The 16674-nt window shown below is 39.9% G+C and overlaps 1 protein-coding gene across 1 annotated transcript; it reads left to right on the top strand.

Annotated features, from left to right (window-relative positions):
- Positions 1 to 2634: 2634 nt before the first annotated feature.
- Positions 2635 to 16413, top strand: CPR132 (cuticular protein RR-2 motif 132). Its single transcript, XM_028309748.1, has 5 exons — positions 2635 to 2780; positions 9098 to 9359; positions 13258 to 13365; positions 13647 to 13733; positions 14075 to 16413. Exons 1-5 carry the CDS (start codon positions 2635 to 2637, stop codon positions 15098 to 15100), a joined length of 1629 nt encoding a protein of 542 aa, XP_028165549.1. The 3' UTR covers positions 15101 to 16413.
- Positions 16414 to 16674: the final 261 nt, after the last annotated feature.

Below are 16674 nucleotides of genomic sequence, written 5' to 3'. Positions count from 1 at the left end.
GGATCATTCAGAATCTTACTCTATACCAAAAATCATCTAAATTAGTAGGTACATCTAGTATTGTATGCTAGAAGTCTTAGTAGTATATTCGAGAAAACGAAGCAGACAAGCATTTGAGTTAATTAATTTTGTGAGTAGTAAATGCTCCTAGTATTTAGGTAGTTCGTGGATCGTGTAATACTAATTGATTTGTATTGTTATTAATATTTCTGGCTAGTTAACCTATTAATTCGCAAGGGAAAGGGATTTACATCAAATCCACCAAAGAAATTCGATTTCCACTAAACACGTCGCTAATTCCCGCCATTTCCCACGGTTGGCGCGAAAACAATCGGTTGTCATGGCAACCAACATGGCGGCGGCACCGTTCTCAGGGGACAATGACGCAATCAAGATAACAAACACATTGTTCTGTTTTTTGCCGACAAACGCCGATAATTATTGGGATTTATGCAAACGTGATAGGATTTTAAAGAGGAGATAGGTACCAGAAGCGGTGAGCATGAATTTGATATCACCGTTCGTTCGTTAGTTCGTTTCAGCCGAAAGACGTCCACTGCTGGACAAAGGCCTCCCCCCAAGGATTTCCACAAAGACCGGTCCTGCGCCGCTCGCATCCAGGAACCTCACGCGACCTTCACCAGATCGTCGGTCCACCTAGTGGAAGGCCTGTCCACCACGCTACGTCTTTCAGCTCGTGATCGCCACTCAAGAACTTTCTTGCCCCAGCGGCCATCAGCTCTACGAGCTATGTGCCCTTCATTTATATTAATTTAATGCCACTAGGGCATTTTCTACCAATAGAGCACGAGCCGGAAGACGTAGAGAGGGCAGGCTTCCCACTAGGTGTACCGACGATCTGGTGAAGGTCGCGGGAGGTGCCTGGATACGGGCAGCGCAAGACCGGTCTTTGTGGAAATCCTTGGGGGAGGCCTTTATCCAGCAGTGGACGTCATTCGGCTTAAACTAACGAAGGGCATTCTCTGCCAGTTAATCGCTTGGCAGTGATCTAAAAGCGAAATAAATGAAAGAAAAGTAAAATATATAAAAACGATACATAGGCCCGGTCTCCACCAAAGCGGAACAGAGAAGTGTGTTGTGTCCGAAATATTCTAAATATTCATGAAAAAGTTTTCAAGCTATTAACCTTTTCAAGTTTGTTGGGACATGCCCTAGGAACTAGACGAGGCAAAATGGAGGATTTAGGAGACCTGATGTTTGCATATTCTACCTTAGTCGCCTTACAAGAAATTGATATTCCAAACAAAATGCTATTTTATTCCAATAATAAAAACTTCCAGGAAACACTCTCGTATTTCAAAAGATCAAGAAGTTCCGCTCAATCTTCTCAAATATCGATTTTGGAAACATTTCGTGGAATCTAAAAATATTTTCTTTTACTGATTTCGTCTTTTATAGGTTGAATGGCAGAAGGTTGCAAAAAGCGTGGTGCTAAATATACTTATTTATTTATACTTCAAAAGCAAGTTTTATTATTCTTTTGTACGAAATTGTGGGAAGTCACGAACAGTTTAAATCTAGAGCCTAAAAGATGAAGGGGTCCTGTGTCTAGAATCTAGAAAAATATATATGGTTTGGATAGCCTAATTATAGAGAAAGGCTTAGGCATATCACCCTAGAGCCAATAGGGGCGGAGCAGAAAAGAAAAATGTTGCAAAAATAGAAAATATTATTCAAACTGTTACACGCGTACGAAGTCGCAGGCACAGCTACATATCAAATCATGGATATCTCTATAGATACGTCTTCAAAAGCTTAAAGCCTTGACCGATTCCCCTAAAAACTTAAATGCTTACTTAATACAATGATGGTGGAATTTTCCCACATACTCTATCATTTTCTTAATTCCATGGTGCGCAGTGTATGAGATAGTGTCAATTATGGTGAATTCAATCTTAATTGGGACATCTGTGAATACTTTAAGATCTTAATTTACTTAGGCCACAGCCGTTATTACTTCATTCGAGTACATTTTTGTTAATTGACCCATTAACTTGAAAATGTAAGTACTTACTTCTGAGTATTTAAAATTAGTGACATGTTTTGTGTGATGAAGAAATAAGCGGTTATTATGGGTGCTTAGAAAATACTTACTTACATTATAAAGAAAATACGCATTAACTAGCTATACATATAATTAGTTGTATATGGTGTACAAAAGAATATAAAAAAGAGTACCTATCTATCTATGTGTGTAATTATTGAAGGAGGCTTGCTTAAGTGAAGCAGAAAATAGAATGCACAGCGTTGAATAGAGCTCTATGATTGGTTCGTATGTCACCTGTGCGTCCACGCGCACTGTGAGACCTCATAGTAATGTTTATGAATACAGGCCTCGAACACCACAGATTTTGTGCTGAAAATCCACCAATAAGAAGCCTATGACGAGATTGAATCAAGTTTTGGGCGTCTTTTTGTATGTAAAAAAACGAAGAGTTTGGATTCCTTCTTTTCGTGTCGACAACTAAAAACCTACACATTGTACCCAAAACTCCTCTACAAGTGGATTCTGTGACTGTTTCTTTGCGTTTCAGGCAATAAGTACAAGAAATCGCAAGAAGGAACTCAAAAATATCCCAAGTAAAAGTAGTTTATTCTTTTCAGATCCTCAAAATGTCACTAATATTCTTCGTGCTTCTCTTCTCTGGAGCGAAGACAGAAGAAGCCACGCCGTCTTCTCTCCTCAGTCCTCGGCACTTCAACCACCACGCCTTCGCTGCGAAGTATGGTCAGGACTTCAGGGTTCCTGAGACTACCAAGTGAGTTGATTAATATTGCAAAACATGCTCTACTGTCATAATAATCATCAGCATATTTAAACGGTCTTGTTGATATGCCGTTTAGGTTAGTGTCCGTAACTTCCACTCGGCCTGGGGCACACTGAAAACCAGCGTCGTGGCCTTCCCCACCGTGGGCCACGGCATAGGCTGAGTCATGAGAAAGGGTAGCACTGCTCAGTTCACTTTTTACTTCCTTGTAACATTTATGTGCTATTTCTGTCTTTATTTCCGTACACCTTCTTTGTCCTTAACTAGGTGAAGTTTCTTTATTTATTTCTTTCGTTCTTTATTTCTTTCTTTCTATTAAATAAACAGGAATCATACCGGGATAATTTCAGCCGAGGACATTCTGCTGAACTAAGGCCTCCGCCCAATAATTTTCATATTGCCCGGTTGGCAGCGGCCTGCATTTTTTGCCTTCCTGCTACCTTTGTGAGGTCATCTATCCACCTTGCGGGGGTGTGGACATCCCACATACCGTCATACATTTTTCTTTTTAGCACGAGTTTCTTTAATCTATACTTATATTATAAAGAGGTAAAGTTTGTGTGTTTATATATTTGTTAAATTGTAATCTCGTGATCTACTGAATCGATTTAAAAAAATATTTCACCAATAGAAAGCCACATTATTGCTGAGGGTCAGAGGTTATATAAAAACCGAAAAATTCCACGCGGGCGAAGCCACGGGTGGTAAGCTAGTTGCTTAATAATAAGGTCGGTAAATCGTAAGCATCCTTAGTAAGAGCTCTTTCAAATAAGGTATTTTGAGCGTTTCCAGAGCACACCTGTGTCAAACTTTATAAGCTCTATCTATACTCAATTTGTCTGACATGTGAATCATTTTTCCTCTATATTTTCAAAAGTTCCCTCACGGTTAAAATTATACAAAGCCCTCATGTCCCAGAGTGACACCAAACTTAAACTCTGACCTCCAGTTTAAAACGTTACAGATTAAGCCAAGTTCCTACCCAGATTGTGAATTAGCTAAGCCCTGTCCGATCCTGTAAGCCGGCTGACGCGGTAATCCGTGCCCAGATAGCCGGATATCGGACGAAAAGATTATTAAATCTATCTATCCTTGTAATAAAATACAGGAATACCGGGACAATGAACAAATTCCTTGCTTACATGTCGATTATGTAAATGTATATAACTCAAAGTTGACTGACTGACTGACTGACATAGTGATCTATCAACGCACAGCCCAGACCACTGGACGGACCGGGCTGAACGGCATGCAGGTAGATGTTATGACGTAGGCATCCGCTAAGAAAGGATTTTACGAAACTCCACCCCTAAGTGGGTAAAACGGGATCCACGCGTACGAAGTCGCGGGCGGCCGCTAGTTGTTAATAAAATAGGCTATTTTTTGTCTGCCTGCGCTCGATTTTAAATTCATATGAAATCAATGATTACTGGCTAATTGATTTTGGAAATCAGAATCTAGAGGTAATGTTTACAGGTATTTCCAATTTTTAATCACCTAATCTAAGAAGAAACGTTTTGCCAGCTCATAAAAATCGATCGATCCTTGACAAAAAAGGATAAATCTAATTTGTGACCACTAGAAGACAAAATATTTAATCGATTTATTAATTTTGTTACAGAAGTACACAATAATTATTTACTTATTCCTCAACAGAGTTTGTGAATTCGACATAAGTTTTTTTATGCATAACAAGGCTTAGAAGCTAAATAAATGCATTAAAATATACTCAGTATGTATTATTATTGGTAATGTAATTTTAATTAAAAGAACACAGCTCCTGCGTTAAATTGTAATTACTTTAACCCATTTCAAATTATGGCAATCAAATGACCGAATTACAACGGACATCGGTGTCGGGTTTCATTTAATTTGAATTCGTTATCGAAAGTATGTTAAAACAGAATAAATTGAAACCAAACGTGCGGGATTCGGTTAAACTGTTCAGTTAGTTTGGTCACAGCTAAGGGAATAACAGCCAATCCTGCAAAAAGTCTGAAAAATTCTCTAGCTAGGGGTCTCACGATCTCAGAGTAAAGTTTTAAGTACTTACGGGCAATTCACAAACGATACTTGCTTAAGTGAAGCAGCAAATCGACCGCACGGGGTTGAATAAAGCTCTGTGATTGGTTCGTGTGTCACCCTGTGCATCCACGCACACTGTGAGACCTCATAGTAACGTTTACGGGACTATTCCCACCTCTCTTACCCACCGCTGCAACTCCTGTGTAGCCAGGATCTACAGCTTGACCGCCAATAAAAACCCAACTAGTGAAGGTCAAGTTTGTCCCGGGGAAAGTAAACTGTCATCATAGTAACGTTTGTGAATATGGGCGTAAGTGTCATGGTTTCGTTACTATTACAATGAGTTATCCTACTTAACACTTTACTCAGAGATGGTGAACGATAAGCTTAAATACATTTTTTGGAACTTAAAAATTAGGAGAAGTACGAGTTTATATTCGGTATTAACACTTGTGTTTACAGACATAGGTCTCAGAATTGTTAAAATTAGGGACAGCAGGAGGGCACATAGCTTGTAGAACTGATGGCTCTTGGGGCAGAAAAGTTCTCGAGTGGCAACCACGTGCCGGAAGACGTATAGGGCGGCCTCCCACTAGGTGGACCTACGACCTGGTGAAGGTCACGGAAAGCACCTGGATGCGGGCCAGCGCAGGACCGGTCGGTCTGGAAATCCTTGGGGGAGGCCTTTGTCCAGCAGTGGACGTCATTTGATTAGCGATAGCTAATACTGTTCTGTTTTGACTGTGAACACCGTGGCCAGTATTTGATCTCGCCGCTAACCTTCTATTGATTTCCCATTAGGCTCTGGTAATTCGTACAGTACAAGGTTCAATTCCCGGCTAGAGTTTGTTGTTTCACTTCGTAATTACTTTCTTGCAGATGCGATGATAGCAGAACTGTTCGGATTAACAATATTATTGTTGTATTGAAAGTTGAAAATGTGGAGAACATTCCGTGAAATGTTGTATTTGAATTTTATTCAAACTTATTTATGAACTACCGAATTTTGTACCAACTACCGCTGCCGCTACCAACCGTGCGATGTGGAAGTCATCGGGGGAGGCCTATGTTCAGCAGTGGACGTCCTATGGCTGAAATGATTATATAATGATGATTAATTTTGTACCGCCTATGTTAATCAGAAATAGTGTAGAATGCTATACCATACATACATAAATGGTGAAAGAATTTTTCAAATCAGTCTAGTACTTTCGAAGCCAAAATACAAACTAAACAATCTAATCTTTCCTCTTTATAGGCTTATGATAGTTACAAGGTTATGCATTGTTTTGGGACACCCTGTATACTCGTAATATTAGTGTAGATGAGAGGTTTACGAGTAGTTTACTGTACGAGTACCTATGTATGAGGCTACCGAAACAGTATGAGATATGATAAGTTAGTTGAAGTCATAATGTGCGAATGTAATTTCCTTGTTGTGAACTTTATACACGAACTAGCTTTTGCCCGCGGCTTCACCCGCGTGAAATTTAATTTGTCACAGATCGTCATAAATTATAGCCTATATGCTATTCTGGGTTATAAAGAATAATACTGTAAAGTTTCATCAAAATCCGTTCAGTAGTTTTTGCGTCAAAGAATAACAAACATCCATCCAGACATCAAGACATCCAAACTTAGTTCGTTTCAACCGAAAGACGTCCACTGCTGGACAAAGGCTTCCCCTAAGGATTTCCACAAAGACCGGTCCTGCGCCGCTTGCATCCAGGTACCTCCCGCGACCTTCACCAGATCGTCGGTACACCTAGTGGGAGGCCTGCCCACGCTACGTCTTCCAGCTCGTGGTCGCCACTCAAAAACTTTCCTGCCCCAGCGGCCATCAGCTCTTCGAGCTATGTGCCCATCCAAACTTACGCATTTATAATATTAGTAGGATTACGGTCTGCTATTGAATCTACGAAGTCCTTGGACAGTTTATGCTAGTCGCAAATAAGCAAAACTTGTGATATGTGTAAACATACTTATTTTGTAAGTCATCATCATCAGGTCATTTAGTTTCCACTGCAGGAGTACGACCCTCTCTTATTTACCAGATGTAAATGAAGGATTTGACCAACACTCCCTACGCTGGCCAGCGGGCTGGGAGACCTGATGTTCGCATATTTGTCCCTTAGACCTTCAAGTACAAGGAGAAATTCAATGGAAATCAATTGTAACCGCGGTCTCATGCGACTACTTAGGGTTCCACGAGTTAGTCACCTTTTGCAACATCCAGCAACCACCGGTCGTCGTTTCAGCTGAATGACGTCCATTGCCGGACAAAGGCCTCCCCCAAAGATTTCCATAACGGTCCTCCACCGCCCGCATTGGTGGTTCTGATGTCTTTGACCCCAAGAATTTGCCTCACAACCCAGCTCTAGTCTAATTGATTTTGAATTAGTACGCCGACTAAGACGTTAAAATTAATTATAGTTGAAACGTCTAAATGATTTACCCCAAGCCTCCAACACTGGAACAACACACGAATGGCGAATGCGCTATAATTTGTAATGACTGTAGCATATTCAACGACATAATATAATTCAGAGCTAAAATCGATACGAGGATAGGGATGGGGCTTAATAGGAGGGATTACCTAGTTTTTGGCTTTGAGTGACGGAAATACGAGTACTAGGTACGAGTAATCGAGTATGTTGCGATGCATTAAATGCAAAGTATCTTTCGTTTGTATTTATTGAAGGTAGGGCTTGTTCTAAGTCCACCTGGCTAGGTACTACCTTCTTTGTAGTTGAGGATTCCGGCTCGATTCCACCTTCGGCCTGATCATTACCTTTCATAGAAGGTACAATAGATAGCATACTAGTTTGTTCCGGCGTTTCTTCTCAGCACTTGTCATATGTTTGTCTCGAAGCGCTGGTAGGGCCCAAAAGATAAGGAGACATGTAAAGTGCCCCATAAGGGCTACCTTTTCTTTTTTTATATTAAGTACCACTTGTGGTCTAAACTGAATAAATATTTTTGATTTTGATTTTGATTGAGTGTGATTTTTACTAGTGTGACAGTGTAGAACTGTAGAAGATGAGCAAAAAACCATTGTGTTTCGTGATTCGAACGTAGCGATGTCACTGGGACAGGGTTCCGTATAGACTTCAGACGCAGGTCGGCCGTAGTAAGGACAATCTGGTCAGGTGGGGATTCTTGGATGTCTCAAACTTGGAGTGCAAAAGTGGTTTTGTTCCCAGTCGACGAAGCACATGATGTCGTGCCCTGCATGCCCAAATAACTGCACGGAGGAAGAGTGACAGCGCCACTCTTGTGGCGGAGTTTTGGGCTGACGCTGTGTAGGTTTGTGTCGACACGACAAGAAGAAGAAAGCGTTCCGTATTGCTTTATTAATTTCGAGAATGTTGGTTTAAAAAAAAAACTAGTGTTCATCAATAAAAAATAAAAACTTTGCCTAACTATATGTACCACACGCCCCAGTGGAAGTACTTATATATCGATTTGTTTTTATGGGATTGTAACCTGTTCCCAAAATACGTTGCCCCTCACTACGGCCCTCGCAGTGTATTTAAAGCAAACAGGAATTGCATGGAGCACATCAAGAAAGTTCTCCCAGAGTTCAACTCGAAATCTAACCCTAATTTCGTTGTTTAGCGGAAACGTTAAAGCGCTAGAAACTGCATGCGTCAAGTCTATCCTGTGTAATTAATAAACTTCAGCGGCTGATAATAACTAAACTAGTTTCTAGACTCACAGACAGTTTGGATAAATTATAGCCTTTGTACTAATATTCTGGTGTAGCATTGTAAGTACTTTTTAGGCAGGTATTTGACCGCAATCGCACCTGATGTTAAGTCAGATGCAGTCTAGGATGCTACATATCTGCCCTGTAAGTGCCTATTCACTCTCGCCCTGAAAAGGCTCGCATTATAAATGTTCGGGAAAGATTATCCCACTTTTAATTTTTACTGTTACTACAGTAAAGTACTGGAAAGGTACTCGTAAAGGTAGCAGGCGCTGGATACAGGCCGCTCACAACTGGGTGATGAGGAAATCATTGGTAGATGCCTATGTTCAGCAGTGGACGTCCTGTGGCTGAAATGATGATGCTGCAAGTTTTAGTAAAATTGTTTAGCGCTTCTAAATAACAAATTTTTGTTTAGAAAAAATCGTGAGAAGAGCGCTGGTAAAGCAAAAATCGTGAGAAATTTAAGAGCTCTATCTTATAGAGTTCTTGCATTGACGATTTTGAGGTGCTAATTCATTTATTCCAAACTAAGTAGATTTGATTTGCTACAAATATTTTTCTCTCTTCCCAGGCAAGGCCCAGTGCTGTTCCCTAACGACGCGCCGCCACCACCCCGGCCACCCCTCATCGTGACCTCCCGTCCCCTCCTGGAGTCGATAGCCAGGAGTGACCTGAACACCGACCCTCAGAACAACACCATTCCCCAGGGAACCCAGATCAGCTCCATCATCAAGCCCTTCCTGGCCAGGGTGAAGGATTACCGGCCCTTCGCGTATGCGATAGCCACGCCGCCGACCCAGGACTATGATTATGAGAGATATGATGATTATGAGGTGAGTTTTGTTTTATCTGATAGCTTTAGCAGACCAGTAGGTCTAAGATGCGCACCGCGATAAGCAGTTATCACGCCATTTTATCGATTTTGCCCATACATTTTGACGTTGATAAAAGTTATCACGGTGCGCATCTTAGGCCTACTGGCCATCATATGAATGCAGCAGGAAGGCGCTGAATGCAAGCTGCTACCATTCGGTGAATCTGGTAATCATTGGGGGAAGCCTGTGTTCATTGTTCAGCAGTAGATGTTCTGGAGGCTGAAATGCATAAAATAGCTCACACTTCAAAAATCTATTTCATGTAGCTATGAAGGTAAATAATCAATTTTTAAAATTACTAATTAGACAGACGCGTAAATGCCACCTGCATGAATTAAAAGTCTCACACTAACATTTGGCTCTGGCGGGAATCGACCACCGACTCTTTAATTTTAGCAATAATATGTGACTAAAGCCCGGTCTGTGAGCACGTAGAATTTTGTCCAATGACCCCAAGCTACCCATCCTTATCGCTTGGGGTTATTGGACAAAATTCTACGTGCTCGCAGACCAGAGCCCCGATTACGGTAATTTTTAACGTCAACAATCCAGACACGCTTCTCGATTCTGCGATACGATTGGTCGTTCAACAGCGTACGTCAGCTGTTTTGACCAATCGTATTGCAAAATCAGAAACGCGTCTAGATTGTAGACGTTAAAAGTTACCGTAATCGGGGCTCAGACTATAGTATTTAAAAGATGATAATAATATTCCTGAAACACGATTACTTCAGATTCCTTTTATTTATTTCTGCCTCTGTTTTGAATACCTTTTAAGTACAAACTGGAACTGACTTTTTGCGAAGTTGCGACCCCCAAAACAAATCCCGGTGGACATCCTGCAAAGCTACAGTATTAACTCTAATCCGGGCTCCATTACAAATTCATAGGTATTAATTTAAGTCCATCGGAGTACTAGACAAGTTAAGTTCGTAGACACCTCTTTTTAAGGGTGAAGGTGACAACAATAAATAAACAACCGATTTGCTTATACTCGTAAATCATCATCATCGCAGCCATAGGACGTCCACTGCTGAACATAGGCCTCCCCCAATGCTTTCCATGTTACCCGGTTGGTAGCGGCCTGCGTCCAGCGTCTTCCTGCTACCTTTACGATGTCGCCGGTCCACCTAGTGGGTGGACGTCAAACGCTGCGTTTTCCGGTACGCGGATATGTTTGTATTTTCTGATGTGCCCTTGACTGTTCATAATATTTATTACCAGGTACTTTTACTTATTAAGCTTTCTTCTGAGTCTATAGCCCACAGTGGTCTGTGATCGGAACGCATCAAAATTCATAGTCCCACGGTGGCTGCTATTTAGCATTTGCTTAACAAAATACTTCAGAGGTAGTTTTTGTAATTATGAATAAACAATCTGGTATTAATATCGTTCAGTACCTATCGAACGTATACCGTAGACAGACAGTTTACGAGTATATTCAGATTTAATGAAAACATTACATATTATAATTTGTCGGCCGTTTAATGTAGTGGTTCGAAACGGACAACTATCCCGGAGGTAGCGGGTTCGATTCCCGCACAGTACAAACATTTGTGTGCATGAACATAGGTATTTGTTTGTATTGGACTTGGTGTTTTCTATGTATAATAAGTATGTATTTACAAAAAAAAGTATCGAAGTATGTTTATATCCGTTTTCTAGTACCCATAGTACAAGCTTTGCTTAGTTTGGGACTAGAAGCGCAGTGTAAAATGTCCAAGGATATTTATTTATGTTATTTATTATTACAATAATTTTTATCCTGATTTTTGAAACACGGTCACGAAAATTTCTTTTTATAACAGATCGAAATGCACGAGAGCGAAGCCACAGGCCAAAGCTTGTAGTTCATCATCATCATTTCAGCCACAGAACGTCCACTGGTGAACAATGAACATAGGTCTCCCCAATGATATCCATATTGACCGGTTGGTAGCGGTTTGCATCCAGCGCCCTCCTGCTACCTTTATGCGGTCATCCGTCCGCCTCGTGAGTGGTCATCACACTTTATCTCATTGGGATTCAATCCCGCAATTATAGCTAGCTTTGAATGTGAACCACCAGACAATCCAGTCATTATAATAACGCGTCTCTGAACGCGTGTTGTGTCTACATTGTCTACTGCTTGATACCAGAGTAAATACAAATGAGTAGGTCATCTTCATAGAAACGCACCGAGCGCGCCACACACTCACAAAATTCAGCGCACCTCACCGCTAATCCACGCTAAATTTTGTCAGTAGGTATGTGCGTGCGCGCCGCATACGTATTGGCGCGCTCACATACAAACCGCGCTCGGTGCGTTTCTATGAAGATGACCTACTCATTTGTATTTACTCTGTTGATACCGTCATGCAGTAGACAATATAGACAACACAATCGCTCTATTAGTCGACTGTCCAGACCGAGTCGTGTAATGTAGGCTAGACAGACCTAAGCTAGCTCACTGGCTTGCGATCTTAGCAGAATGGAGTGGGGCCACTAAACCGGCAGATTGATCAGTCATTGAGCTCACCATGAGTTTATACTACGCATACTCTGTGGCCTGATTGTGAATATAAATTACGGTTATAAAGTGATTTCGTGCTTTAGCATGATAAACCGTCTGTCTGATTAATTTCATATTTTTGGATCTCTGTCGTTCCTGCTAGCATCTCCATTCGAAACTTTCGAATGAAACTAGATAGTCATTAACGAATACTGATGGCATTACCCTATTCGAGAATAATCTAAAATATTAGCGATGATACAAATTTCATGTGATTAAATACACTTGAGCGAGACAAAACACAAATGCTTACTACCGACTAGAAGGAACAATCATTAATCTATATCTATACCATAGAGTTAGACCATTAAATATTGTGTTGATACGACTTGCCTCACTACACTTCGGCGGCTCATGAAGTATAAACACCGAATTTGTGTCCCTAAACGTTACAAACCACCAACTAAAAGAGACTTCGGAACGATCTATCTTGGTGATTTTTAAGAAAAAATATTCCCTAGTTCTCTCTCCTTTCGTGGCCCGCCCCATACAAGCGGTTGTATGATACAATTTTTCCCCATTCAAAGCTATGATTGATGAACGCGTATTGTTCGCGAACAGGTGTTCCTTTGCCATTGTAAGTTGCGTGCTTATTAATGATTAGCCCTAGTTTTGGTGGGAAATATATCCCCACGATTGATGGTTCAAGGAAATCTATGATACGAAAAACAATCGCTTTCTGGTAGGATTTTATAGAAAAACTGGTAGTTTCTCCTTTGTTTTGTCACCTGTCTTCCGCTTTGTACTAGAGGGAAGTCGAACTTTAACTTCGAACTCCTCTTATATTCTTCTGATTAATTTCGTTGCGGGTCCAATGACAGTTTAACTTTCCGCCGCGACAAACTCGGCCTTCACTGGTTGGGTTTTTATTGGCAGTCAAGCTGTAGATCCTGGCTATACAGGAGTTGCAGCGGTGGGAACGAGAGGTGGTAATAGTCCCGTAATTTCTCCTTCTGATGCATGGAAAGTTATGTAGTCTTTGTCTCTACTACAGGAGCACGATTCTCTCTATTTAAAAAAAAGCAATAATGAGGGCACATATCTCGTAGATATGGTGGCGACCACGGAAGACGTAATGTGGGCAGCCCCCCACTAGGTGGACCGACGATCTAGTGAAGCGTCTGCATGCGGGTAGCGCAGGACCGGTTGTTGTGGAAATCCTTGGGGGAGGCCTTTGTCCATCGTGGACGTCATTTCGGTGAAACGAATAATGAAGGATTTGACTCTCAATCCCCACAATCTAAGGCTGCTAATATAATACATTTTTTGTGTAATTGAACATAATAAGGATATTATCTCTTACAGCACCAGAAACCAGTGCTGCCGCCGATCTACAAAGCTATAGCTGACCACGCCAAGCAGAAGGTCGTCAAGATACAGCAGCAGAGGCAGAAGGATCGGTATGAGTACCAGGTAATGTATCTCTATACCAAAATTCATAAACATTTGTTGGTCGAATGGTATGGTGGTGAATTTTCGGAAATCTTTGAATGCTTTCTTTTTAAAAATGAAGAAATGTTTTCTTTAAGTAAAATTTCCTATCTACAGTATTAGTAGCTCTCTCCCTTTGTCTTTCAGGTAGAATTACAAAATTCCACCCTGTATAACACATGTATTATTTTTAAGTTTTTTTATCATTTGTCTGGTGCCTATCGTGGTACAATTTTTAAGTAATGTACAATGTTTTTGACCAGCAGGTTAAGACTCCCGATTACTACAATCATCATCATAAGAGCAATGATATTAACAGTCATGATGAAAGTGATGGTAATGATGAGCAGGTAAATATTACATAAACAACTTCAATTTATGTATAAGTAGATCGCTTGAAGCAGCTGGATGCGCATAACATTGGGCCGGTCGTTGTGAAAATCTTTGGAGAAGCCTTTGTCCAACAGTGGACGTCCTGCTAATACGAATAATATTTTTGAAATTTGCAATGACACCTCTAGTTTACCATACCATACCATTTTCTTAAATTTTTTTACATTGTAAATTCATAATATTTATGACATTCTCTTTTAATTAACTTTTGGACCGAACGTTAATAGCGTACTTTATTATTGTTATTTGTTCTTTATGTTAAAATTCCACCACTAACTAAAGTTTCTACTATTCCCAGAACAAAAACTACGCGTTCTCATACCGTGTGAAAGACCAGAAGACTGGCGACGACTTCTCTCACCGACAACACAGTAAAGGGTCGGCCACCAACGGAGAGTACCGGGTTCGACTCCCAGACGGACGCATGCAGATTGTTTCCTACACAGCCGACGAAAATGGCTACCAGGCTGATGTCAGATACGACGACGAAGACAAAACCTCTGGCAACAGCATAGACAATAACAAACATAACTATATTTATAACCAAAATGATAATTATCAGCATAATAATAAAATAAACGATCATCACAACTTTGACGATCACCAAACATACGACAGACACAATTACGATTACAAACACAATGATTACGACAAAAACAAATACGATCGTGATTACAGTCAGCAAAGTGATTACAAAGCTGATTACAGAACTGATGTGAAGAGTCCAAGCAATGATTATTATAATCAATACTCTGACGGGTCTAAAGAGTATTATAATGATGATTTCTCTAAAGAGTTCGAAAGCAAAAGTTACGATTATGCCCCACACAAAAGCAAATTCTCTTCTTTCATTGAAGACCAAAATACTAATGTTAACCAAAACTTAAATATAGGATCAGTATCTACAGTTAAACCTTCTTACGAAGAACTAAAAGACTTACTAGTAACCAAAAATGCATACAATACAGTACAGCCATCATATTTTACCAGAGCACCAGTTTCAATAAACGTACCATCCACCACACCTAGTTCTTTAAACTTTGGTTCTACCACAGAAAGGGTTGTTTTAATAGGCGGTAAAAAGACTAATTTCTATACAAATATTAGGAACGTGCCCCTAGTAAGCACTGTTCCAGTATCAGTGACAGAATCACCTGTGAAATATGGAACAGCTAGTGATTTTTCGGTCTCGCCGACGCCAATGAGTTACTTAGTATCAACTATAGCTAGTTTGAGAAATAGAGTTGACTTATCTGGACCGAAACCGGTTTTGTCTAACAGTTATATTGATAGAATTAATAAATATTTAACTTTTAACAAATAATTTGGAAGTTTAGAAGAAAATATTTCGCAGTTTAGAGTCAATAGGCTTGTTTTTTGCGGGATAAAGTAATGCAGGATCTTACAAAACGGGACTTCCATTCCATGTGACACATGTTTGAAATTCGAATTACAATTTGGAACAAATCGGTTTTTTTGCGGGACACTGCAAACTGGATGTTCGTGTGAACTGTGAACGTTAATATTATAAAAAAACAAATCCTGCAAAAAACGGGATGTCTCCGTGAGAACGAGCCCTAATCTAAATGGATTTTTTAATTAATTGCTATGTGTGCTATAACTTATTTTCGATTGCTAATTTTGTATATTGTAGGTAAGTAATAGATAGTAGGGTAGGTATTTCCTTCAATTGATCGTGTAGGTTAAATGAAGTACGAGTAAGTACGTTCAAACCTTGGTACTTTTCTGACCAATTTTTTCCCTGATTTTCTTTTTCAAGGATGTTTCTCAAGGGGATTTCTTATTTTTCTTTTCTATCATTTATATCTTTTCTAACCTAGAGTCATCCTACGCTAAAAAATAAACTTTCTTTAAATTAAAACCAAAACTGTAATGGGTGACTTGTCTAGAGTCTAGACTAAAGGCTCAAGTCTTAAAGTCAGTTGAATTACAATATTCTACACGCTTTTGAGTGTATTACTTGAGTGTAACTTGATAATACGATCCTAAGAGCCTTAGGCTTTGACATGGCTCAATAGGACAGACGACTTAAGTTGCCTGCCAGTTTAGCTTCATATTTCTTTTTCTTATTTACAAATCTTTTATTCAGTACTTAGGCCCGTTCCAGGGCACTTATACACGTCCCAAATATAGCTTGCCCTACCACAACTTCGGGACAACATTATGGGCTGGTGCAGAGAAGAAGTGGCGGAAGAAACTCGGTCACCTCTTTTTCAATTAAATTCAGGTTTATTCAAGCATTGTCCTAAATAAGTAGGAGCAAATACATACAAAAGTGACTTTCCAAATGTCCCATCTGGGAATCGATCTAAGAACATCTGAGTTAAGTGAGTTCAACCACTCAACATATTCTAACCCTTGATCAAAGACGTTCGTAAAATACTTAGAATGATGCTTTTCTATAATTAATTATTTAGTTTTAAGGAAGTTTAACCAATTAAATTAATTTAACATGCATAAGAATTGTAAGTAGTATTGTACCTAGATAATAATTTGAATGTCTGTATGACTATGAGTTACCAAAATGTAGTTATTGTCAGTTTAATTAGCTATTTCTTAGTCAATTTTCTTATTGTGTAAGTAACTATAGTTTTATTGGAATGTAAGCTGTAAATATTTCACGCATTAAATATTTTTTAGTAAAAAGTTTTTGTATTTTCGCTGTATTTTGGGTTCAAAGAAAGTATTATTCATATCATCATCTCAGCCATAGGACGTCCACTGCTGAACATAGGCCTCCCCCAATGCTTTCCATGTTGCCCGGTTGGTAGCGGCCTGCGTCCAGCGCCTTCCTGCTACCTTTATGATGTCGTCGGTCCACCTTATGGATGTATTATTGATTTTTTTTCGATTTGGCTGTTGTTAACTACTTACATT

This window comes from Ostrinia furnacalis, unplaced genomic scaffold (assembly GCF_004193835.3).
Source record: "Ostrinia furnacalis isolate ACB-3 unplaced genomic scaffold, ASM419383v2 OfSCF0213, whole genome shotgun sequence".
In the NCBI taxonomy this organism is placed as follows: Eukaryota; Metazoa; Arthropoda; class Insecta; order Lepidoptera; family Crambidae; genus Ostrinia; species Ostrinia furnacalis.
The sequence above is the reverse complement of the archived record's forward strand: the minus strand, read 5'-3'. Positions and strand labels throughout refer to the sequence as shown.

Excerpts from the sequence above, each read along its gene's own strand:
- CPR132 (XM_028309748.1), top strand. The coding sequence starts at position 2,635 with ATGTCACTAATATTCTTCGTGCTTCTCTTCTCTGGAGCGAAGACAGAA. Across the intron at positions 13,366-13,646 it reads AGGATCGGTATGAGTACCAG|CAGGTTAAGACTCCCGATTA; the intron begins GTAATGTATCTC and ends GTTTTTGACCAG. Across the intron at positions 13,734-14,074 it reads GTGATGGTAATGATGAGCAG|AACAAAAACTACGCGTTCTC; the intron begins GTAAATATTACA and ends TACTATTCCCAG.